The sequence below is a fragment of the Hippocampus zosterae genome, chromosome 15 (assembly GCF_025434085.1).
Source record: "Hippocampus zosterae strain Florida chromosome 15, ASM2543408v3, whole genome shotgun sequence".
In the NCBI taxonomy this organism is placed as follows: Eukaryota; Metazoa; Chordata; class Actinopteri; order Syngnathiformes; family Syngnathidae; genus Hippocampus; species Hippocampus zosterae.
In genome coordinates, this window is record NC_067465.1 from 4,647,773 (window position 1) to 4,671,244 (window position 23,472).

Here is a 23,472-nt window from a genome sequence, read left to right on the forward strand (position 1 = left end):
TGGCCACAAGTCACACCAACCACAGTTTTACAATGGCCAGCTCAAGAACATGATTGAATTTAGCAAAATCTGATCCAATCCTGCCTTTCCCAAATTAATAATATTCAGTTTTGATTGATTCTATCGGAGAGGTAACATACTTATTATTGTGGCGTGTAGAACTGCATTATGTTGAAAGCTGTTTCTAATATTTTGGTTACTTTTAACAAGAGACCAAGTTCTGTTCATATGGGGCGCAGCTGCACTCCACGTTCGGCGCATTCAGATTATGAAACAAATCATTACATTAATGTCGCCTCTCATTCCATTATATATTGTAAGAGCCATTATATTTTGGAAGATCACAAGGTTGCCTGTGCGTTTATAGGTTTACTGACGGGGACAGTTATATAGGTGGACTACCGTCGCTCGCTTTTTTTCTCTCTCTCAGAACACGTTGTTTAAATTGAAGCTTTTGGGTATACAAAGTATGGAATCGATTATGAGAGAGGCTCTTCTGGATTTCCCCCTGGGGGCGTGTGGGGGTGGGGGTCATCAGATGTATTAATGGGGATGGGATGGGCCTGGAGGAGTGGCTCCTTTCCCTCGGTGGGCAGTTCACTTTCCAAGACTCTCGCTGCTACCCCGAAAGAAAGAAACGAGGCAAGGATGATCCAGTACCCGGCGGAGGCGATCAGGGTTCGAACGCTAGCGCCAACTTTTTAGGCATTAGACTCTTCCTCTTCAGGGAGGGGGAAAAACCCCAATACGACAAAGTGCATTCCCATTGCTTTGCAGAACGAAACGAGTCTTTAAATGCAACGCTGTTTGATTTATGAGAAAAGTATGGCAGCCGAGACGAAGAACGGCGGGACTTCTCTGAGCAACTGCAAAGACCACAGCAGGAGAAAGTTACTGGTCGGAGTGGACCTCTTCTGCCTCTTTTTAGGTAAGACCGAACCGGATCCGTTTCGCATTTTGGAATGTCTTTAATCCGAAGAAACGCAGCTGCTTGATCCGTTCTCAACGGAACGCTCACAGTTTCTAACCGCAAAGTTGTAAGACCTGTTTGTGACTGCCACCGCGTGAGAGATGCCCTGTAGCAGCGGTTTATTAATTTGATTTCCGAATCGATTTTATTACGTCAAAATAATACCGTCAATGTGTTGTTTGGTTGCGTGAACGTTCTCATTTTAGGCGCGGGCAGTTGCAGGTAACTGCAGTTTCTTACCTGCCTGTCCACAAATCTGACGTGAACCGCCTTTGCAAAATTGAAAACGTTTTTTTATCTCAATGGATATTTTTGTCAACCTCTTTAAGTGATCATGATGAATTAAAAAAATGAGTGCCTTCCAAATGTCGAAATCGTGTTTTCAGAAGATTGACATCACTGGATCCATCACCTCAACGTCACGTATAATTACAGCAAAGTCTCCGGTTTAAGCACAATAAATCCTCCCCTTTATGGGACGTGTTTCTTTCCGAAAGCGCCAAGAAACAGCGAAACGCTAATTAGTGACGCTCGTTACATTTCTTTGTGCTCCACACACCTCAACCGGACCTCCGTTTTTACTCAGGGTAGTTTCCAGAATGTCTTGCATTCCTCAAGGCAGGAATTCTCTTGATGTGCACATCTGGCATTATATGTCTTGGTGTGTAGTGGTGGAGTAATGAAGGGAAATCGTGAATGGGTCAGCCCTGCGTGTGTGTGTGTGTGTGTTGGCTGGAATGTTTCTCTGCACCGGTTCTATGATCTCAACCAGCTGCAAACACAGACTTAAGGTTGTCATTGTGGCCAAAACACTTATGTTGACTCTACAGTCCTCGTAAAGGTGTGTGCCTACTCGCGGCCTACGCTTTATCTATTTTTACTCGTTTAATTTCTGACCTTGTGTCACCACATGTTTTGAATTTAATGTTCTGCATAGCAGTGATTTTTTTCGACTGGAGGGTAGTGGACTGCTCGTCAAAAAGAAATTGTTGTAATGTACCGATTGATGCCAGTTGAGAACATCCTTTTGTTTTGGTCCGGGGTGCAACATATTTGACAAGAGGATAAAACTATGATAGGCCTGCTTGGGAAAACCACCGTGCAGTTCTAGTTAAAACAATATCGTAATAGATTTGCAGCACAAACAATCTTGGTCTGTCTCCGGGGAGCGTAAATCCCCATGATTTGTGCAGTGAGCGTACCTCCCCACGGAGAGGCTTGTCAACAAACCAGCCGTTTTTTTTGTTTTTTTTTCTTTCTGGCGAGACATGTGGTTTAAAGGGCCGCAACCACAGGGAGGAAATGGTGGGCCAGAACTAGTAATCACCACTCCTTCAAATCTCACGCTCTGATCAGAGTTCAAGGATCACTGCGCTGAAAGGAGATCACCCACTTATGCACACTGGCCATCAGTTGAGATGTTCTTTTTAATTACATTGGAGTTTCCCTTACACGATAACTTTTTGTAAATGTGTCATCTATAAGCCAAAGCAAAGTTCCGCTAAATCTTAAAACTCGCAGATATTTTGTTTTAAGATGGAGGGTGGTAGGGGGGGCGTCATTCATGCTAATTTCTTGCTAAAACCTAGCGAGATGCTAATGCTAATGATAGCCTTCTGCCGGCGGTGACATATTAAAATGCTGACATCCACGTCAATTCTTCAACGTCGATGACGATGTGTCGTGCGTGACTGGTAAAAATGAATGTCGAGGCGGTAATCTATCTATACGTATTTTCTTAAAATGATAAAAGTATTTTATCAATGGGGAAAGATGATGATGATGAGATCATTTCACGTCTTCAACTTGGTCCCACACTTGCAGCATCCATCAAAGCCGTTTTTTCTTACATTGGAATAATAGGATTGAGTTGCTCAAGCCGCGGCGTTTGGAATTAAGAGTTGGAAAATGTGTTTTAAAATACATGTTTTTTGCATCTCGATAAAGAAAGACTATACTTGCTGTCAATTGAATGCAAGTAAATCAGTCTTTTCGTGTGGCACAGAGGAACTGGGAGCTACGCAAGTTGCAGTGTTGGACAGACAGGGAGCAGGTTGTGTGGGCCACACAGAGTAAAAATTCCGTGTGTGTGTACCACAGTTGCCTCAGACATGTACACATTTCTGCTCCAGACAGTGAGGAATCCCTTAGGATGGAAAATGTGTGTCTGTTTATTTTAATAGTTACACCTCTTGGTATTTTGGCGAATCCTGCAAAATATGAACGTGCGAGGCACGGGACAAACAGGAAAGTGTGAGAAACAGTGTCCAGATTTTCAGGAAAACATTTGCCCTTGTGTATTTCCATCAAATTCATGTTGGGAAGAAAAGAAATCAAATGACACTTGATGTTAAGAGTAGACCAGACAACGTGGGTTTATTTAGCTTGTCTGCGCTAATGCAAAAAAAAAAAAACCTGCTCGCTGACTCTTGTTGTTCCTGGCAGGACGAGGAGAGCCCACCACCTAGAAACCCTCTCACCCTTGGCTCTTAGGAGTGGGAAGGAGAGGGGGGCGGGGGGGAAATCCCAAGTTGCTGCATTCACTGCTGATGTTGCACTGTTTAGACGGATGGAGCGTTTGCAGGGTTGAGAAAAATCCCCAGATGAGTGTCTGGAAAACAGGGACTGACACGGTCTTGGTGTGATTGGGTTTCGAGTGCCTGACCCCCCCCTTTTTTTTTGTTTTTTTTTTTGCGTCATTTAAAAGCTTTCGGCGACAGCCCATGACATCATCCAGCTGTTGGACTCCTCTGCGACAGTACCTTAAGTTTGTGTTTTGGGCTTCCCGTGACTTGTATCTAGCTGTACCTCTCCCCTAGTATTGTTTTTTTTTTGTGCCTGCATTTAGCGGGAGACTGATGAGGAGGCCAAGCGGTCGTGAAAACAGATAATATTTGGTTGCGATGGGATGAAACATCTGAGGTTGAGTACGCGTGTATATTTGTACAGTTCCCGTTGTTCCAAAGCGTAAGTTGACTCGGTCGAGGATGCTTGAAGGTTCTTGCCGAAATTTGTTTGAGGAATGCGAACGCAAACAAAACCGTTAATCATATAAATCGTGCTGAATGTGAAGGGGAAGGTCGATGCTGCGCGGTTCCCATCATCAGCCCGTTCTGTAACGCAATACGCAAGACAGCTGGACACTCAAAAAGGCCGGTCGGCTCTGTGTGTGTGTGTGTGTGTGTGGGGGGGGGGGGGTGAGAGTTACAGGGCTCTGAAACTCAATTGTGTATTTGGGTTGGGTTTGACAGAATCATGCCCCCCCCTCCCCACTTCTGCCACAAGCGGAGCTGACCTCTCCACCTGAGTGCTTTTAACCTTCTCAGACGCAGACGGAGCGAGGATGTGTGGAGCACAATGAATTATTCAAAAAAAGTGACTTGAAAGCGCCAGCGTCGACTTGAAGAGCGCTTTGAAGCCATTTGAAAAGTGTTTTCCAAATTTTCGTCTACGCCACGAAAAGTGCCTCTTGGGGAAAGGTCCTCTGGCGGGTTTCGAAATCGCTCCATGGCTGCCTTTCGCTAACTTGACGGGGGGGCTGGGGGGTTGAAATAAATCGCCGTCCAATTCCCAAGTGCTCTGTTTGTTTTCACACGATAATTGAGATATCGCTTGGCCACTTAAGCTCGCAGAAGACACCAAATGAAGTAGACACTCCACGGGCGTCCTTAAAGTGGACGTTTTCAGGAGCTTTTGAAAGTATCTGCAGTTTTTCTCTGGTCATCTCTCTCTCTCTTCCTTTCTTTTTTTGTATTTTCATGTCAGCCTGAGCTCAGCCGCACCATGATTGATGTCGGGATTTCCTTTGTCCGACATGATAAATGTTGAAAAATGGGATCTACTTACTCCCGACCCCCCATGTGTTCTTTATAACGCTTCTCTGTTCCTGCGAGTCCGTATGATAACGATGTTCTGATGCAGCTGTCCACTGTGTCGTTTTGTCCAACTGCGCAGTGATGCTTGTCGCTGTGTTTTTGCACAAATCACCCTTGCCGCCTTACCAGAGAGGATTCTTCTGCAATGACAACGCCATCAGTCTTCACTATAAGAGCAGCACAGTGTCCAACACGGTGCTCACGGCGGTGGGGGTCACTGTGCCTGTGGTCTCAGTAAGTTGTGTTGTGGTGCGGCAAAGGGGGAATGGCGGGAGAACACGCATCGGGACGCGCTCAGTTCAAAAGTCGGCTCGTCTGGCCTCACTAAAGTCAAACGCACGCCGGTGATCTTACTGACACCGACACCGATCCGCTTCAATGGAGTCCCCGGAATTTGTTTTCGTTTCTATTTAATGTTCACGGCATCATTAGTCAATGAAGTGTAAACGTCTATTTTTTAAAAAACTTATATCGCTACTACGAACACAAATAAACAAAAAAGAAGCAACAGGCCACCCTTAAGATACTCACTGGCTTGTCATGAGAAATGTCGAGGTCTCAACTAATTGACAACATGCATTTCAGTGGGATGTCATTGGCCAGAATATGTCCAATCAGCATCATGCAAAAGGTTTCAGTCAGTATGTAAATCAGCACTTCCATGAGAGTATCGCAGCTGTCTTCAGGCAGTAGACGGGAGGGGGGGGGGGGGGGATAGTTGCTAGCCAATCGCCAGGCACACAGAGACCAACAACCATTTGCGCGCCCCATCACACTGCGGGACAATTTCGAGGGCTCCATTAGCCTGCCGTGCACGTTTTGGAACGTGGGTGGAAACCGGAATACCCAGAGAAAAAACATTCCGACCCCAAACTCTGCAAGATGCAAATTGACTGCCGCTCTTTTATCATCAAAAACAATGAGAAGAAAAATAAAAGTCCAGGCTACCGCTCAAAAGCGACATTCCGAATTCATCCGAACAGAGATTTGTAGATTGGCCATGAAATGGATTGAGTTAGTCCAGATGCTGTTCTTTCGTTGCCTCCTGCTTGCACCTATGACCTCTCGAATGTGCATATCATTAACCCAGCTCCTCCATCTCTCTCTTTCTCCCCCCCCTCCACCCCCCTTTCACGATCCCCTTTGACCCCCCCCCCCCCCCCTGCCCCCCCCCCCCCCCCCGCTTTCTACATGTTTCCGCTCACCGCATCTTCACAATAGCCGGCCTGCCTTTCTTGGTCATTGAGACCAGCGCTGTTCAGCCTTACCGCCGAGGGTTTTACTGCGATGATGAGGCCATCAAGTACCCGGCCAAAAATGGAGACACCATTAGCGATGGTGTGCTTAGCGCCGCTGGCATTCTTATCACCATCCTCTCTGTAAGTTCCACCCCCCCCCCCCCCTCCACCCTCTCCTCACTCACTAATGCCATTATCACCGTCATCTCTCGGCCACCCTCACTGCTACTAGCAGCACCTACTGACAATTGTTTTTGTTTTTATTGCATTTCTGTGTTTGATGTTGTTTGTCTTGATGTTGAAATGCTTTGATCTGGAAAACCTGTCGTGGGAAACGCGACGCAGTAGGCACAGTCGCAGCACGTTTGAGGTCGGGAGAAAAGCTAGCAGCTGGAAATATGGGCCGGTACAGCATGCACATTGCAATAAATTAGAGTTATTTTTGAGTAACACGATAATCCTCAACATCTTTTCAGCTTTTATACGCATTGTCGATTTAAATGCGGTTCCCAAATCCCGTAGAACGGGGCCGTCTTGAAATGATTACACTCTAAAAAAGGATTTTATAAAGCGTGTATTCCTTTACAATAAGTGTGTGGGGGGGGGGGGGGGTAATATACTGTAATTTGGGGATACTCGAGTGAGTTTATTTATCTCATAAAAGCACCACAAAGGGCTTCAGGAGCCTGCAGTTGACAAATATCAACGACATCCCTTGGCCGAGAACTCCCACCCATGAAAAAGCAAAAACTCAGAAAAAGTCCTTTCTAAGGGGGAAAAAAACAGGGAAGAAACCACAGAAAATCAGAATCTATGACTCCATGTACACTAAAAGAAAGAATAGAATCTTCTTTGATTCTACCTCCTTTTGTCAAGTGGCTTTTTCACATGGGAGGAGAAGTGGCAGCAAAATAGCCCAAAATCCAGATCTAAGGGTGGGAGGCAGATGTACGGAATTAGCTGCGCACGAGATTCGGCTGTTCACAAAAACAAAACGGGGTTTATAATTGTCTTTACAAACTCAAATGTCTACCTTATAAGCTACAAAATACTTCAACATTTCGAGTACACCTCACACTCAGTGATTCACTGAACAAACACTCGGCCACCGTCCACCGTTTTTGATAACTGCTTCATCAACGGTTCAACTCGCACGGGGTTGACCAAGGCCAGCCTAATATTCACTTTCTGTAAAAAAACAAAAATGTTCCTCTGCTTTTCCATTTGAAATGGAAGGCGCCGTCTTCCCAGTGCATTTATGTTTTGCCCCGCTTTTGAGCGATTCCCCTCATTTTTAACTGATTCAGTACCAGACAATTCTGGACCAAGTCTGAAAAGACGTTTAAAAACGTCTTTGGGAGTGAATGAGTTCAACACACCATAGGTGACTGGTGACAGATTAGACGACTTTGACTACAACCGCAGAGTGAGAGGCAGTTCAGGGCATACGTAATTGTGATTGATGCAATTGTTGTTCAGTTGACTCGAGTAATTGTCGGTCTGGAACTGCGGCAAACGCCCCCAATCGAGCATGCGAATGAGCCCATCGCTGATTTTTCCCCATCCGAACATCGTGTAACTTTTTTTATCCAACATTTGAGTGTGCTCTGACCTTCCTTTGTGTTAGGCAAGCCAGGAAATCAGTTGTCGTATTCACTTGAGATGGCAAGAGGCCACATCCTTCACAAATGAATGCGTGTCATTTTTCAAAGGAAAATGGAAAAAAGAAAAACACCCAAAACACAAACGTTTTGGTTTGAGAAGTTCAGGACCTTTTAGATAAGACCGAAATAAGTACCTCTTCCCGGCGATTGTCTTCACGGTTTCAACGGCGTGTTCATTCTCAACCTAAAAGGTCAACCCGTCGCCCGTTCCCATCACCCGGCCCCAAAGGCTTGAATGGTGGAAAAATCGATTCTCCCGAAGAGCTTTCCCTCGGCTAAGTGTTTCCCAGAGTGAGACTTATTTCTGCGCCCTCGTCAAGAATGTGAGACAAAACCTCGATACGAACACAAAAACACTCCGGACGTGCCTCGTGAAACCAGAGACGTGAAAAACAATCGGTGGCCCCCGATGTGCGCCTGCCGGAGTCTGCCCCTTCCAAAATCCGAGCCGTTGCCGAGCTCAGCATTTCTGATGATTAGAAGCAGCGGTGGCTCTCCCGCCCCCTCCCATCTTTCCCTCCCACTCCACCGCTCATTCCTCCTTCGACTTCCTTCCTTACTCCCATTTGTTTATGTATTTCCCCCCCCCCCTCACTCCACTTATCGTTTGTACCTCCAATCCCACGTCCACAACATCGCGCCGAGTCTCCTTGAACTTTTCACTCGTGTGATTGAAGGACAACGCCGTCGGGTTTGAGGATTATTAGTGAGCGTGAACAGAACAGCAGCAACCCCCCCCCACACACACACACACACACTGCCGAGTCACTCTAACATGGCTATCGTCAGTCCCAGACACGGGGTTTATTTTCATCCGTTTTAATGTTAGAGGAATGCCCCCCCCCCCCTACCCCACCCACCGCCTTGTCAACCTGTTTTTTCATGTTTTAAAATTTCTGGATTTAATAACGCATCGACATAGAAAGTTTCAGATCTCTACAGAGAAATCCGGTTGCATTCTAGATGTTATAATAGGCGGACAATGACAGTGGAGCGCCAAAATGGAGCATAGTCTTAATCCGGGACAGTTTTACCCTTAGAGGAATCTTAAAAGCGGTTCAATTTTCTGTTACAATTCCATCCCATAGCTCTGAAAATATAAACGACATATTAGCAACCGGTGTCAAAAGTGAAAAAAGCCAAAGTCAAAAGTACGAAAAAAAAAGGGAGTTAGATTCCGAGTGCAGCGATTGATGAGGTCAGCGTTGAGATTCGGATGCTCGATGGCCACAAATAATAAGAAATGTCGACGTGTTGTGCCATCAGATCGTCATCGGGGAAAGCTACAGGATCTACTTCCTCAACGAGGGCTCCAAGTCATTTGTGGGCAATCCCTACATTTCCGCCCTGTACAAGCAGGTGGGCGTGTTTGTCTTTGGCTGCGCCATCAGCCAGTCGTTCACCGACATCGCCAAAGTGTCGGTGGGCCGCCTGCGCCCGCATTTCCTTGACGTGTGCAAGCCCGACTTCACCACTATCAACTGCTCCTTGGGCTACATCACCGACTACCAGTGTCAAGGCCCCGAGAGCAGAGTCCAGGAGGCCAGGTATCGTCGCCATCGCCGACGATCGCCACACGCGCGCGTAACCTCCGAGGTGCCGCGATCGCCATTTTGACCGATCGCCATGTTTCTCCCCAGGAAATCTTTCTTCTCCGGACACGCTTCCTTTTCCATGTACACCATGCTTTATCTGGTGGTGAGTGGCATGTTCTTTAAAACCGCGTTCAAGCGTTCCAAACCGACGAGTCTTCAATTGTGTCCTTTTCACCAGTTTTACCTGCAGTCTCGTTTCACCTGGCACGGCGCCCGGCTGCTCCGCCCACTGACCCAGTTCACCCTGGTCATGATGTCCTTCTACACCGGCCTGTCCCGCGTCTCCGATCACAAGCATCACCCCACCGACGTCCTGGCTGGTTTCATCCAGGGTGCCCTGGTGGCCTACTGCATTGTGAGTAGCCCGCCGACAAGGCGGTCGCGTCGGGCGAAACGTTAGCAGTACCGTGGAACCCCGCTATTCTCCGGGGGTTAGGGATCGGAACGGTTTGCGATGAGTAAAAATCAACCAAGATGGGTGGATGGATCGCCCGTGTCCGATTTTTTTTTCTCAATTCTGATTTTCTTTTCAAATCCGCCCTGAGACACTTTCCTATGTGGTCCTACGTTGAATACATATCCAATTTTTTTGCAATGTCTTTGAAACAATTCACTTTGCGCTGGTCGGGGGGGAGAAAAATGGACAAATCGTCAGTGAACTGCAAAGTTGCTTTTCATAACGGCGTCGACAGTATATTTGACTTTAGTTTCATCCCTCTTGAAACACGAAGCATAAGATGGACATTGATGGTGATCGTCGTAATGCAAACGTTTCACTTAGGACGCGCGGCTAAATGCCGATTTCTGAACAACAGTATACGATAAAGATGAAAGCAAAATTCATTCATTCATTCATCTTCCTAACCGCTTGATCCTCACTAGGGTCGCGGGGGGTGCTGGAGCCTATCCCAGCTGTCTCCGGGCAGTAGGCGGGGGACACCCTGAATCGGTTGCCAGCCAATCGCAGGGCACACAGAGACGAACAACCATTCGCACTCACACCCACACCTTGGGACAATTTAGAGTGTTCAATCAGCCTGCCATGCATATTTTTGGAATGTGGGAGGAAACCGGAGCACCCGGAGAAAACCCACACAGGCCCGGGGAGAACATGCAAACTCCACACAGGGAGGCCGGAGCTGGAATCGAACCCGGTACCTCTGCACTGTGAAGCCGACGTGCTAACCACTTGGCTACCGGGCCGCCCTGAAAGCAAAATCACGTGGTTTATTCTTTTGCTCCCCAGGTGTTCTTTGTGTCCGATTTGTTCAAGGGCAAAGGGAGACGTTCCGCCTTATCTTTGACTCCCGTGAAGAAAGATCTCGTCCCTCCGGCGGACCACCGAGAGAGGAGTAATCACCTTATCATGGCATAGCGCAGCGCTGCAAAGCGGCCGTTTAAAAATCACTACGACAGACACCGGCCCCATAAACTGGGACCGAATGAACTCCAACTGTGTGGAGAAAGCAGACATTGAAGACATCGCGGAAGATTTCCCTGAGATGAGAAAAGGCTGCGGGAGGAAAAAAACAAAAAAACAAACGTGATGTCCTCTCTTAACGGAAACATGCGTGTGTTTGCCGGGTCCCACAAGCAAATTCCATGTTGCCAGAGAGAGGACGGATCGGCCTCCTTCTTTCTGAAAGACGTCAAGTCGTGGGCCTCCTCCTCCCTCTGTCAAGGCTGTTCCACGAGCACGGGTGAGGAAAAACAGCCGCATCCAGCGTGCGGACAATTATCCCGCCACTCACTCACTCACTCACCGTGTGGCCGATTCAAATTTGAAAACAAATTCCTTGTGTTCGGGAAGGATGTTGCATTACCTTTTTTCTCTTTTTTTTTTAAATGTGTCGTCAATATACAAACTGTAAAGGAATGTTATGATTTTTAGCACTATTTTAGCTCAACTCATTAACGGCCGTTACCACTCCAATGGCCTGAGGTGAAGCTTTTGGAAAGCTTCGTAAGTATTTCGCGTCGTCGTCGTCGTCGTCGTCAGCGCATGTGAGTGAGATGGGAGCCTCGTTCTGCTGGCTAGGACGACTCCCCCCACTGAGCCATTTTATGAAATGACTGTCTGTTACATGTACCAGACGTGTGTGTGAATGAGAGAATGTGAATGTTGGGTGGACATGCTTCCCTGTCTACAGGTGGCGTCTGTCTTTTTTTTAATTTTTTTTTTTTTGCGTTTACAGCCCGCCAATGTGCCTCTCTGTCGAGTCAGAGACGGAACGCCTGCTAGCGGAGACGTAGCACCGCGGAAAGCTAGCGTCACACGCCGCGCCCCCTACTAAACGGTCGCTAACTCAAGTGACGATTAGCATAGCCGACAAATCCCGTGACAACTTACTGTATTTTACGCGGGCGTCGAAACAGCCGCTCGCCAGACGGGGCCCCCCCAGCTTAGAACAGGTACCAAAGCGCAACTTCACAAAACGGTAACATGGCGGAAGAACTTTCTTCGGGATTCGGCACATTGTAAAACACCTCGTGAAACATTCTCCAGTCACGATGAGTTTCTGCTCGCTTCCTGGATGAATTGTCGGGTCGGCTTTTTACACGTTGAAGCGGCTTTTCCCTGCTATTTTTTTAATGATTATTATTTGTTTTTGTATCGAAAATTATACTCTGAACCACTGACTGAAAGCTTTGTCTTATCTGGCACGCGTCGAGATAAGATGATTGTTTATAAAGTGTAGATGGCATCGGACGTGTATGTAACAGTCCATCACTCTACGTTTGTATCCGAAGTGAATGTGTGTGCCGCCGGTGGAAACGCCCGCTGGGACTTTGCGTCTTACACCTGTGTAAAAATGTTTGACATGCTGCTTGAGGAGGTTAAACGTCACGCCGAAGCCAGCTTCAGTGCATTTCTGTGTAAAGTGCCTTTACAGTATTTTTATATCGCTCGTAAACGTGTTTTGAATAAAATTCACAAAGATGACGCCCTGTTTTCATTATTTCTAACGCAGGATGCCATCACAGGCGGAAAGAGAAAGTGTTTGTTTTTGTTTTTGCAGCCATTCAGTTGCGAAAGCCAATTTAAGCGTGATGGGAGAGATTTGGGCGTGGGCCGATGCTCGACTTCCACGCTCGGTTTCCTGCGGGGGAAATAGTGCGCATTCCAGACTGTAAACCTTCTCCCCTAACGGCCCTCTGGAATAATACGGACGGCAGAGCGACGACCCGGCTTTTCGAACCCCGCACGTTCATGTGACGTGCCGAGTCGACCGATCCCTCCTGCACGTTTGTTGGAAGCAGATTAGTGTTGATCGGTTGAATAAGCCGCAAAGTGTGTTTGGTGTGCTGCGGCTTAACCTACTTGAGGTGAAAGATGACTTGTACCCGAGGACCGTCGCATGTTGGCATGGCCTCTATTGTTGTTGTTTTTTTTAAATTTCTTAAATTCCTCGCATTGTTCTGTAAACGACCACGGCCTGACATGCCGGTGAACCGCTTCTTAGCAGTCAGCCGTCTTCGGGGCGAGATTTCCTCAACGATATCTCCAGATGTAATTGGCGGTGAACTCTGCGTGCGAGCTCAATTTTAACCAGTCGATGGTGCGTGCAGTGCACCCGATTTTCCTTTGGCCATGCGTCAGGGCTTTGCTTGATCTTAAATGCTTCCAACTCTATTAACAGGAACCTTTTCATGCGGTCGGAGGGGGAAGGGGGGGGGGGGACTGTTGTTGCGTTGCCACCACTTTAAAGCCTCTTAATTATCCAGTGCGATTTTTCTCCTGAACTTCTCTACGCACAAGTATGAGTTGTGAGCAATTACTAAACTATTTGAATTTTCCCCATCAAACAAAGTCATTGGATTTGAATCTGTTTGTTTGTCCCCCCCCCCAGAAATGATCAGATTGTGTCTGCAACTCACTTTGGATCAGTGAAATAACTCAACCTGCTGAAAGTTTTGCCCAATCTGCTCTTGGAGTCAACTCGAAACCCGTCATGAGGTTTAATGTCACGCGACATGGCTGGCAGACGTGACGAGGTTGTTTGATGGATGGATGGGCGGCTCGATGGACGCCGAGAGGAAGTCGGGCGCGCCCGCCCGATGCGCTTACCGATAGGCGACCTCATTACAGCTCCGCTGGGCTTTGTTTTCCTCCCTCGCAGGGCACCATGATGACGGCTGGCTCCCATTGAGAGCTTTACTCTTAAACCGTGCCAAGCTCTGGCACTTTTTTTTTCGAGGTTCGTTTTAATCCATCACGCTGTGGGATTTGCAACCTGAGTACTTCACTACATCACATCGTTTGTAGTGTCCTCAGAAGGCAACTTTTCTCGTGTGCCAATGCAAACATTTTTGCAATGGGGAAAAAAAAATCACCCAAATGAAGAGAAATGTAATCAAATGTTCATTTCATGAAATCTTGATGATTTTGTCCCGGTTTAGTCACAAATTAGAGCGGAGGCTGGGCCCGTTTAATCCAGCCCGACACCGTCGTACTGTCGTATGAACGGGAACAGGTGGATGATTTCATTGCCAAAGAGCATTTCCTTGTTCTGCCTGTCACGATATGCTGCCAATGTAGATGGATGGACAAAGATTCATTCTCTAGCGTTATGCTGCCGTGCATCTAAAATCATTAAAAAAAAAAAAAAATTAAATAGAAATGCATGGCCAACCCCCCCGCCAGCCTCCCCCCAAGACATTAATTCTGCCCCTTGTTCGCTATCTTGTTCTCTTCATCCTCCTTTGTGTCAGCAGAATGTAAACATTCCGCGGGAGGCCAAATCTCTTCCACCACAAGCAGATTTGGGCTCACACTGCGCTCAAGGTTCGGATTGTTCATGCCGCAACATGCTATTGACTCTTTTGACGCTGTCCCGTAAGCCCCCCCGGGCTTAATTGTGCCATTGTCAACGCCAGATTGCAGCAATGTTGACCGCCCTTTGTATGCTAAGTTTTTTTTTTCCCAGTGTCTTTTCATTTTTCGCTCACTGCATTCGTAGACCCCCCCCCCCGAGGACAAGAAAGGGGCCTCTCGGAGAGGAACCTCAAGCAGTCAAGAAATGAGAGACATGTTCCAAACTAGGCCACATAAATATTTAATCTAATTTCACAGTGCTCTTTCTTAATTCGGGGAGCTCTCGCGCACGTGATATTGGGTTACACGTTTAGCCTCAGCATGCTCCCCGAATAAAATCCCTTCCAGATTCCACAAGCGTTTTTTTTTTTTTCTCCTTAGCTCCGATTAAGTTGAAGCCAAACTTTTATTTGACACCCTCCACAAAAGGGAGAACGCTTTGTGCTTGTGACGTGTTCGTCTCTCTGGTCGCACCGTCCCACACGAATGGCTCAGAAATACTCCACATTGTCGGACGCGTATTGTCTGCAGACGATAATACGGGTTTTGTTTTTCTTATTGCTGTAATTTGTTTCGAACCACTTGGTCACGACCTGATATGACGCCACGGGGGTGATACGATGCATTACACGGCAGGGTAAACGCGGGTAGAACTTGATACCATCGGATACGTTACAGACCGATGCAACATGGTAGAATCAAATGGGATATAACGGATGAAACTTAGCGGCGGTGCGCATCCGTTAGCGAGTTTTTTTTACCCGGATATTCCACATCGTACATGTTTTTGCATTTCTCGGACCACAATCGGATTTCTCGACATGTACTTGTTGAATCTTGACACTTGTGCACATTGAAAAAAGCAATTTCTCATTTCTTGGAGCACGTTTCAAACGCGTTGCTACACCCGCACAAAGGATGACGTAAAATTTGCGGCGCGAAAGCCAAGAACGTCAAGGCTATAATTCCGACAGCATTGCATGTATCCCCCTCCACCCCCCCCACAATAAGTAAATCAATGAAATGAGTTGTGTCTTATGTTTCTGAGCACTTATACAAGAAACGCGGTGCCCTAGTCGTGAATTTTTGCATGCGTTACAATTTCTTTCATCATCCATTTTACTGTTACAGTCAACCCCCCCCCATATGGCCCAAATTTTCTCTCATGTTATTGTTAAAAGGGAAACTGCACACCCCAAGACCCCATCGCCAAAATCCCAGAGCTATTTCTCTCCCTTTTTTATTTCTCTCTCTTTCTGCTGAGGAATTTTGAACAAATTACCTCCATATGTGCTGAAAGGAGCCCCATGGGAAGAGGGCCAAAAAGAATATACTGCTGACTGAACACAAACATTGACTTCATCAAACATGGAGCTCTGATGCTCTCCATATGATCACCTGGCACGGCGGGTCGCTCGCGGGCGGCAGCGCGACAACATTTTTGTCAGTCTGCCTCGTTATCGTCGCGTGGCACGTGTTTTCGAGGACGAGGCTGCAGTGAATTGGTGTTCAGCGCTTTGCTACCGTCGTTCAAATAACACAGAGGCGTGTCAGGAATGTTTTGGGCCTTGGAGGGTTTTTTTTTGGGGGGGGGATGATTGGATGAATGGAGTCCTCGTAAATTTGAGTCGCTGAGCCAATAGCGGTCAAACGTCTGGGCACTACGGAAAGCCGTTTGAGTGTTTCATTCCATATCCTTAATACTACCGCGACTTGCCTTCTCTTAAGCTTCTTGGTCCTCACTCGGCACCCAAGTCGAGCAACTGTGTGTCACGAATACACATTTTCTTTTTGCCACTATAGGCATGACCTCGAGGTGCAGATATTGTCAAACAGCGAAGACGATTGCCAACTCGCATCACCAAACTTGGAAAACAGGTGAGCCGCGATCAACTGTGACGTCATGTTCAGTCAACGGCAAGTAACGAAATGGGAGACGGATCAAAACGGGTGGATTTCGCCGTTTCATTCATATTCCGCAAACGCGCCGTCAATCAGATTGCCCTGTTCGGATGAGCGGAACCGAAGAGAGTCTCAAGAAATGTTTTGAGTTGACTTCCCTTTGAACCCTTTGAGGGACGGCGGTTACTACAGCAGATAGCTTCTCATGTTATCCGGTTACAAGGTGCACGAAAGGGTTCAAACGGAGATCAAAGAGCTTGAATTAATGCCGCAACAGCTTTTTCGAGTGGGTTCAATTTCCACTGAGTGTGAATCGTTGTCCTCTTTGTGCCCTGTGATTAACCGGCGACCAGTTCAGGGTGTATATCACATGATAGCGCGACCGAGCGCGAGTCTGTTATTTGAAGGAAAACGTTGCCCTCATTGGATGGATGAGCGGGACAGGTGATGGATGAATGGATGTTTGTTTTTGTTTGGTTTATTGAACATAAAACATATACAGTAATAATTTGACAGAAATGGATGGATGGAAGTCATTAGCGTTAGCATTAGCGCTAGCATTAGCATTAGCCGCGTCGCGGCTCATTCTTGGTACACCTGCTCGTGTGGCAGATTTACAGTACAACTGACAAACGTTTTGGACATGTGACTATTTTGGTGTTCATGAAGAACAACAATAAGCAGTGTGAATATGTTGTTGTAGAGCACTTCCCGTTTTTTTTGTGTGTGGAGCTGGTGACGGTGTTGAGGAAGCCGCCTTCCAAAGGGCTCCATCTGTTTTCGCGCGCTAAGCCAAAGACAGAGCTGAGGGAGAAACGTGACACACAGCAGAAAAAAAAATAGACTAAAAAAGGTCGAAAAAGTCTTGCAAACTTTGAGTGGTTTACTTTCCAATCTCAAGTCTCCCCTCCCCAGAGCTCCCCCCCCCCCCCCACCGCATCCCCACCGGACCCCCATGTTGCCTTTGGACGACCGCCAGACGCCTTTGGATTGTTGTTCGACTCCTTTCTCGTGTCACTCGACAGGCGCTCACTGTGACCTTTCCGGCGATGACTATACGACGAAGATCAACTGAGGAGGGAGCCGAGTGGGGAAAAAAAAAATCACCCAATCAGGCGAGGCAATATTTTAGCTCATCATTAAGGTGTCACCCTCTGTCACGCTTGGCTTGTGTGTGTGTGTTCTTGTACTGACGACATTGTGAGGACCGGCATAAGTTTTTAACCAACAGAGTGAGGACATTTTGACGAAGTGGGGACATTTTGGCCGGTCCTCACTTTGACACCCTCTGTGTGTGTGTGTGTGTGTGTGTGTGTGTGTGTGTGTGTGTGTGTGTGTGTGTGCGTGTGCGCGTGTGTTTGTGTGTGTGCGTGTTGTTAGGCTCTACTCCTATCTTGAAGGCTCCAAGCTGTGCTCCAGCTTCCAGGCTGTCAGTGGTTTGTGTCTCCTCACCATCTTCTATCTCAAACGACATGACACACTCAGAAAAAGTGAGGGGGAGAGACAACTTCAAATATTTGGCAAAGGGAAAGCCTTAAGTTATGCAAAGAAGGGGGCCGGGAGGAGGGTGGCGGGGGGGGTTCTATTGTGTTGCATCTGGATCCATTAGTCAACTGTTGGAAAGGTCCCACGTCGACGTGTGTGTGTGTAGAAAAGCACGCGCATTTCAAAACAAAGAGGCGCAAAGCTATTTGGCAATGACGACAGCGTTGTCTGTTGACTCCCACTAATCACGAGGCCTGAATCACAAAACGGACAAAAACCAACACCAAAAAAAAGTTTCTTGTGACCTTTCCTTGAAAGACAACATTTTATGATTGAGATCTTCAAGAAAACAAATGAAGGTGTCACAAACTTGCGCAAGAAATGCGCTTTCACTGAAGAGCGATTTTCTCGGAACAAGAGTAGATCTGATACAAGAGTTGTGCAGTCCACCCACTAAAGTACCCGGATGAGTATCGGATCACACGTACAGCGGCGTGCGTGTTGATAACTTTGCAGTTATTGTATAACAGTCCTTCTGGGAAGAGATTCTTCTCCAAAGCGTTTGGCGTTTATCCGTGGGAACTTGTATCCCTTTATCCAGAAGAACATTTGTTGTGTCAAAGGTTACCGCTGTTGAATTTGAGCGAGGGGCCCGCCTCGCTCGCAATCTCAGTTCACATTCATCCCAAAGTCATCTGATGAAAACTGAAGAAATTCATCCCAGCGTGTCCGTGCCGCAGACAGATACGGAACAGAAGGGCGTAGAATTGTCCAGAACTATTTGGATCTTCACCAAACTTTACAGTTGTCACGCTATCGACAGGCTGATCGTTTCTTCTGGCATTTTTACCAAACCTTAGAAAAGTGTTTACACGCGCCGGATAATCGGGCTGACTTACAACATTTCCCCGCTTCCGATCAAATTATGGGATGTCGGTACAGTATATGACAAAAAAAGTATACGTAGGAAAGTGCTGTTAAACGTCTCAACAATCGGGTTCCCCGGGGTTATTTTTTTGTTTTTGTGTGGGGTTTTTTTTAAGGAATGTTAATGGGCTTAGAACCGAGTGGCCCCCGCGGCCTCTGGCTCACGCTCCTTTGGGCTTTTCCTATCAAGCGTTCCATCAAGCGCTGCACCAACGCTTGCGGTGCCGCCGCCGTCATCTGTTTTAGCGAGCCGCTCGTTGCAACGGGGAAGCTTTTGATTAGTACGCTGCCAAAGCACACTTTGATGGGATTCTATTCTGTTTGGTGTCACTGAAAGAAAAAAGTGAAGGACTTTGCCTTTTCGGTTACGGGAGGACTTGGTTCCGGGATCTTTGCTTCGTGTCAAGTGGACATTATACAGTCAGGGGAATGTGTTGAGACTTCTCTCCGTACATAAGACAGCGATTAGTTTCTCACCAACTTCAGCTCTCATTAGGTTCCTTAAATGGGAAACAGATGCAAAGAAAAACATCAATCCCTTCAGTAGAACCTGATAGAAATCTTTAAAAATTGTCTCTCTAATGCCGATTGTTTTTCCAGACTGCTCTCAAACATTCTTCCTGAGAAGCAAATGGTGCGCAGCGGATACTCTCTGACATCTGACCAATTTGGCCACGTTTATACTTTCTTTGGGGGCTTGGATGAAACTGGGCAATTGGGGAGGAGAGTGTCATTGTGTAGTCAAATGGGAGGATTGCTCTGCCGTCCCTGGTGGACCTCTGTAGACCGTCTAAAAGCCAGTTTATCCCCCTCCAATACAAACATTTGATGGATACAAGCGTTTGATGGATGGATGAATGATGGGTTTGGTGGGTGGATGGATGCAACGCATTATTGTCTGGATCCTGTTTGTATCATCTACGCATGCATGTATATCTTTCCATCATTCAATCTTTCTCTCCGTCTGTCTCTCCATCTGTGATCATTAACTGTGAATCAACGTTGAGAGTTTAAAATCATTTTGTTGAGGATTTATGATCCTTGTTGACCTTGTACACATGAAATAGCATTTTTTTTTTTGCGAGGGCACCCTTATGGTCACTTATTGCCATCGCGGTCCAGCATGTTTGATTTAATTTGTGCGGGACGTCGGGGGACTTTGCCACCTGGAATCGGGCAGAACAGCTGGCCAAATAAGCCTCGACCTTCTTTATGATTGCACCTAAATCACTTGTAACTGCACAGACAGATGCAGTTAAATATTATATGTTCATAATGAAGGCCTTTCAACAACCTGCTCATTTTTTCAACCCATTTGAAATGTTTGCTCAGGTTTATGATTTCCCTCAAACTGGAAGTTAGGGACAGCGAGTCATTAAAGCCGTAATTCTCCCCGTGTGCCACATTTTTTTATGGTTACTCGCTTTCTCATGTAAGACTGACCTCAGAGTCGCTGCCTTCCTCTCCCGGTAAATTTATGTGTCTAGCTCCCCTCTCTCTCCTCCATTCCAATCAAATTGCAGCATTCTGCCAGGTAGAACAAATTTGCTCTCTGATTATATCAGTCAAGTATAGTGGTCCAAAAGAGGTGGAACTAACAGGTCAGTACCTCCCGTAAACTGACATGACGTGATTGTGGAGGCGATGAGTCATTGTGTTGACCCAGGCTCAGTTTTCAGGGTTGCTCGGAGTTGGACTGCCACGACGGTGCAACCTAATCTGCGCTGGACCACATGAGTCGAATCCCAGAGGTGGAAAAATTAAGTCTGACCGCTCAACCCTAAGAGCATCATCTAACACCTGCGAACATAAATGGATGATGACTGCTGCCCCCTACAGGCCCTTTTCTCCCCTCATCCGGTAGGCAGGCCATCCTTTCGATGGGGATCACGTCAGTTGGAAGTTACGAGCAAATACTAATGCCTCCATGTTATTTGCATCAGAAGAAATCTATTTTACCTTGAGTGTTACTCCTGGACAGTAGTCAGTCAAGAAACACTCTTCTAATTCGACTGACAACCAGAAGAAGAATCACATAGTTCGTTATAATTGCGTTTTACCGTGGCAAGTAAAAGCTACATTTTAATAATTCTGTATTGTCTTGAGCATTTTGACTGTCGCCATTGACTGTAGTTTTATATCACGGTTTGTATTCCTCTCACCTGCAATAATATAACTTCCCACTGGTGGCCATAAACAGTAAATGTGACTGTGGCGTTTTACGACTCTCGAAGTTAGAGTTTCCTTCGGAGGGCCGTTACGAGCGACAATCCAAACAAATGGCCGCCTCATACTACAAATACACAACAATTTGGTCAAAAAGTAGTTTTGAAATCATAGGGCCACAAAAGCTTTTTTTTTTGTCTTTCGGTGAATACTTGCCCGTATAGTTTAATAGCGTGTAGACAAAGACAACCGGTACAGCAGTTTATTATTGTACGTTTGTGTTGGAAAAAGTAATATTTGTCTCCCTCTGCTGGCTAAAGCACTGTATAATTTTATGCCTTGCCATTGCAAGCCATAACTGGAGGAGGCTCACAAATGAATAATCATAATTGAATGTAAAATATGGAACAATGTTTATTTTAACAACAGAATAGCAGATGCAGATCTTAAATGATTTATTTAATGATTCGCTGAATTACAATTTATTGTTTCAACCAATAATTTCTTGAACAGAAATTTTATTGTGCATGATACTTTTTTTTCGCTTTTTATTTTTAATGCAACAACTCTTGATAATCCAAATGCTCAGTCAACCAGATTAAAGAACAGAACGGGTCGGATGTGGCCTGCGGGCCATATATTGCCCATCCCTGGGCAAACATTTCAAACGGCTAAATTCACCTCATTTTGTTTAATTAACACACACACACACACACACACACAGTGTCAATAGATGATGTGTCCTTACCGCATGTCATACTATTGGCAATTGCAGCAGGTGTGTGGTCACATGATCGCTCCCATACACAAGCGGCATGGCGTCATGAAGCTTCTGAATGTGACCTGCGGAATGAAACTCCCGCCATTGTTTGGCGACCACACAAAGAACATTCCCACCCCCTGCGTAAACCAGCAACCTTTGTGGCGTCAACGCATGGAGACAGTGTCGCTATAGTTTTCCTTTACTGGTCTTTTCATGCTGACTGTGAGAATTCGTGAGCCGAACATGTATGCGCATATAGGATGTGGTAGGATGTTGCTGAGGGGCTAACTGCTACACTGGTAGCTCAAACATTCACGAATCCATCTTTTATCAACAGCTGGAGGCAAAAAATAAATAAATACTGTGGAGCAGTGCAACATGACAGAGGAGGCTTTTGTCAACGTTTCATTTCCAGATTTGAAGGAACTGGAAAATAAGCTTGGCCGTAAAATACCTGAAAGTCTTCTGCTTTGGATGAGGAACGCCACAGACTCGGACGATGGTGAGATAGAGGACCAAAGCTGCCTTTTCAGTGATTCTTTTGCGAACAAATTGAGCAACCTTAAACAACAGATGGTAAGGAGGATTTTCTTTATCTTCATATGATGAAATTGAAGTTCATTCAGTGTAGCAAACTAGCTGTTGGGTCAATTATCAATTGTAATTTGGCTACCTTATGTAGCATCGTTAATTCGTCAGCTACATCACCGCGGAAGGGTCGCAATTGTCATAAACCGTTTCAGGTTTTTAGAACACTGTCCTCAAAAAACTCAGTAAGTTAAAGAGCACAAACACGTTCCCTTTTGAACGTCACTACTGTAATTTTACCGCAGTCTTTACTGTCCATTCAGAGGTGGATGCGCTCCGCGGACGTGAGGATTCTACGCCAGCTGGTTGCCGTGCATGAGGGTATCGAGTCCATGCATTGGCTCATGACGGAGCGGAGCACCTCGGCCAGTCGTGACAGCAGCCTGGCAGGAAGTATCAGCAGCCTGGTGGCAGTAGAGGAGCACGCGGACCCGCTATCTCCATGCAGGTGCGGTGTTCGGAGACATTTATTCATACAAATATTACGTTTTTATTTCAATTAATTTCAAAGAGGGGAAAATTGACTTGAGATACCGGAACACGTTATTTGGAACACGTCAGTGAACCACATGACGTCGTACGTATAACTGCCTCAACTGTGCTTTGGTTTTTGGCGCTCATGCCGCGCTGAAGATTGTGCGCTCCTAATTCTCTGACAGGGACAATCCAAGGTCAACGTATCCCAAAGATTTGCCTGATACCTTTTGTCAAGTACCATCAAGTCCATCGCACGCTGACAGTGACCACCCACATCTACGGAGCTGTGCTGAAAATCCAAGGCAAGAGTCCAGCCCATCCACAGACAATTTAGCTCAGACCGACTTCCAAGTGTCCCAACTCCAGGATTCAGAAGCTCAGCCTTTACAGGACCTGAAGGAAGATGCCAATCCAGTTAAAGAAGTTCATCTCGGCTCTAACGGCTTTGACCTTATTGAAGGGTCACAAGAGACAAAGCAACAAACTCACGGCAGCATAGCAGAGGAGGAGAAGATGGAGGCGGTTTTGTTTGGGTATGATGCTCAGTGGTGCTGGATAGAGTCACAGGATGATGTGACATTTTTATGATCTGTCAAACACACACCTCTATAATGTGAATCTATTTTTGGGTCTGATAAAAAAAAATGCAACCTGTATTGTCGCATATACCGTACTGTAAATGCAATCAGATTTTAATTTAGCCCTTGTTTTAAAAAGGCAAATGTTTCGCAATGATTGGAAATTACACTATTTGAATTAACAAGAAGCTGTAGCATCCATTGACGAAAAAATATTGGTTCACTTCTCCTGTCCCACGTAAATCCATTTCAATTTTAAGCAGCGACTCTCATATCCTTCTGAACTCCGTGGATAGAAAACGCAGACCGATTCAGCCCTCACCGCTCATATACAAATGATCAACATCCACAACTCACGCGTGCAATCTTGACTTTAATATTGCTGAGTCAATAAATAATTCCAAAACTGTATTGAGTACTGATTTCCG

General features: G+C 46.3%; 2 protein-coding genes and 1 long non-coding RNA gene across 4 annotated transcripts; all 3 read left to right on the forward strand.

Annotated features, from left to right (window-relative positions):
- Nucleotides 1–592: 592 nt before the first annotated feature.
- LOC127616195 (phospholipid phosphatase 3-like) lies at nt 593–12,286 on the forward strand. Of its 2 annotated transcripts, none has more exons than XM_052087654.1 (6): nt 593–928; nt 4,925–5,079; nt 9,014–9,294; nt 9,388–9,445; nt 9,521–9,697; nt 10,589–12,286. In XM_052087654.1, the coding sequence occupies exons 1-6, from the start codon at nt 796–798 to the stop codon at nt 10,715–10,717; spliced, it is 933 nt and encodes a 310-aa protein (XP_051943614.1). In that variant the 5' UTR covers nt 593–795; the 3' UTR covers nt 10,718–12,286. The 2 variants fall into 2 exon arrangements, with proteins under 2 accessions (XP_051943614.1, XP_051943613.1); XM_052087653.1 differs by lacking the exon at nt 4,925–5,079 and adding an exon at nt 6,067–6,224 and having other exon boundaries at nt 595–928.
- Nucleotides 12,287–16,996: 4,710 nt separating this feature from the next.
- LOC127616200 (uncharacterized) lies at nt 16,997–17,705 on the forward strand. Its single transcript, XR_007967057.1, has 2 exons — nt 16,997–17,204; nt 17,441–17,705. It is a non-coding gene; the product is annotated as an uncharacterized LOC127616200 (long non-coding RNA).
- A 4,074-nt stretch (nt 17,706–21,779) lies between these two features.
- LOC127616198 (leucine rich adaptor protein 1-like) lies at nt 21,780–23,453 on the forward strand. Its single transcript, XM_052087657.1, has 3 exons — nt 21,780–21,977; nt 22,253–22,437; nt 22,649–23,453. The coding sequence occupies exons 1-3, from the start codon at nt 21,780–21,782 to the stop codon at nt 23,052–23,054; spliced, it is 789 nt and encodes a 262-aa protein (XP_051943617.1). The 3' UTR covers nt 23,055–23,453.
- The last annotated feature ends 19 nt before the right edge of the window (nt 23,454–23,472 follow it).

What these genes read in the sequence shown, in the direction of transcription:
- LOC127616195 (XM_052087653.1), top strand. Translation starts at nt 796, where the DNA reads ATGCAACGCTGTTTGATTTATGAGAAAAGTATGGCAGCCGAGACGAAG. An exon ending in TTCTTATCACCATCCTCTCT is followed by an intron (nt 6,225 to 9,013) that starts GTAAGTTCCACC and finishes TTGTGCCATCAG; the next exon opens with ATCGTCATCGGGGAAAGCTA. An exon ending in CCCTGGTGGCCTACTGCATT is followed by an intron (nt 9,698 to 10,588) that starts GTGAGTAGCCCG and finishes TTTGCTCCCCAG; the next exon opens with GTGTTCTTTGTGTCCGATTT.
- LOC127616198 (XM_052087657.1), top strand. Translation starts at nt 21,780, where the DNA reads ATGACAGAGGAGGCTTTTGTCAACGTTTCATTTCCAGATTTGAAGGAA. An exon ending in GCAACCTTAAACAACAGATG is followed by an intron (nt 21,978 to 22,252) that starts GTAAGGAGGATT and finishes CTGTCCATTCAG; the next exon opens with AGGTGGATGCGCTCCGCGGA. An exon ending in GACCCGCTATCTCCATGCAG is followed by an intron (nt 22,438 to 22,648) that starts GTGCGGTGTTCG and finishes ATTCTCTGACAG; the next exon opens with GGACAATCCAAGGTCAACGT.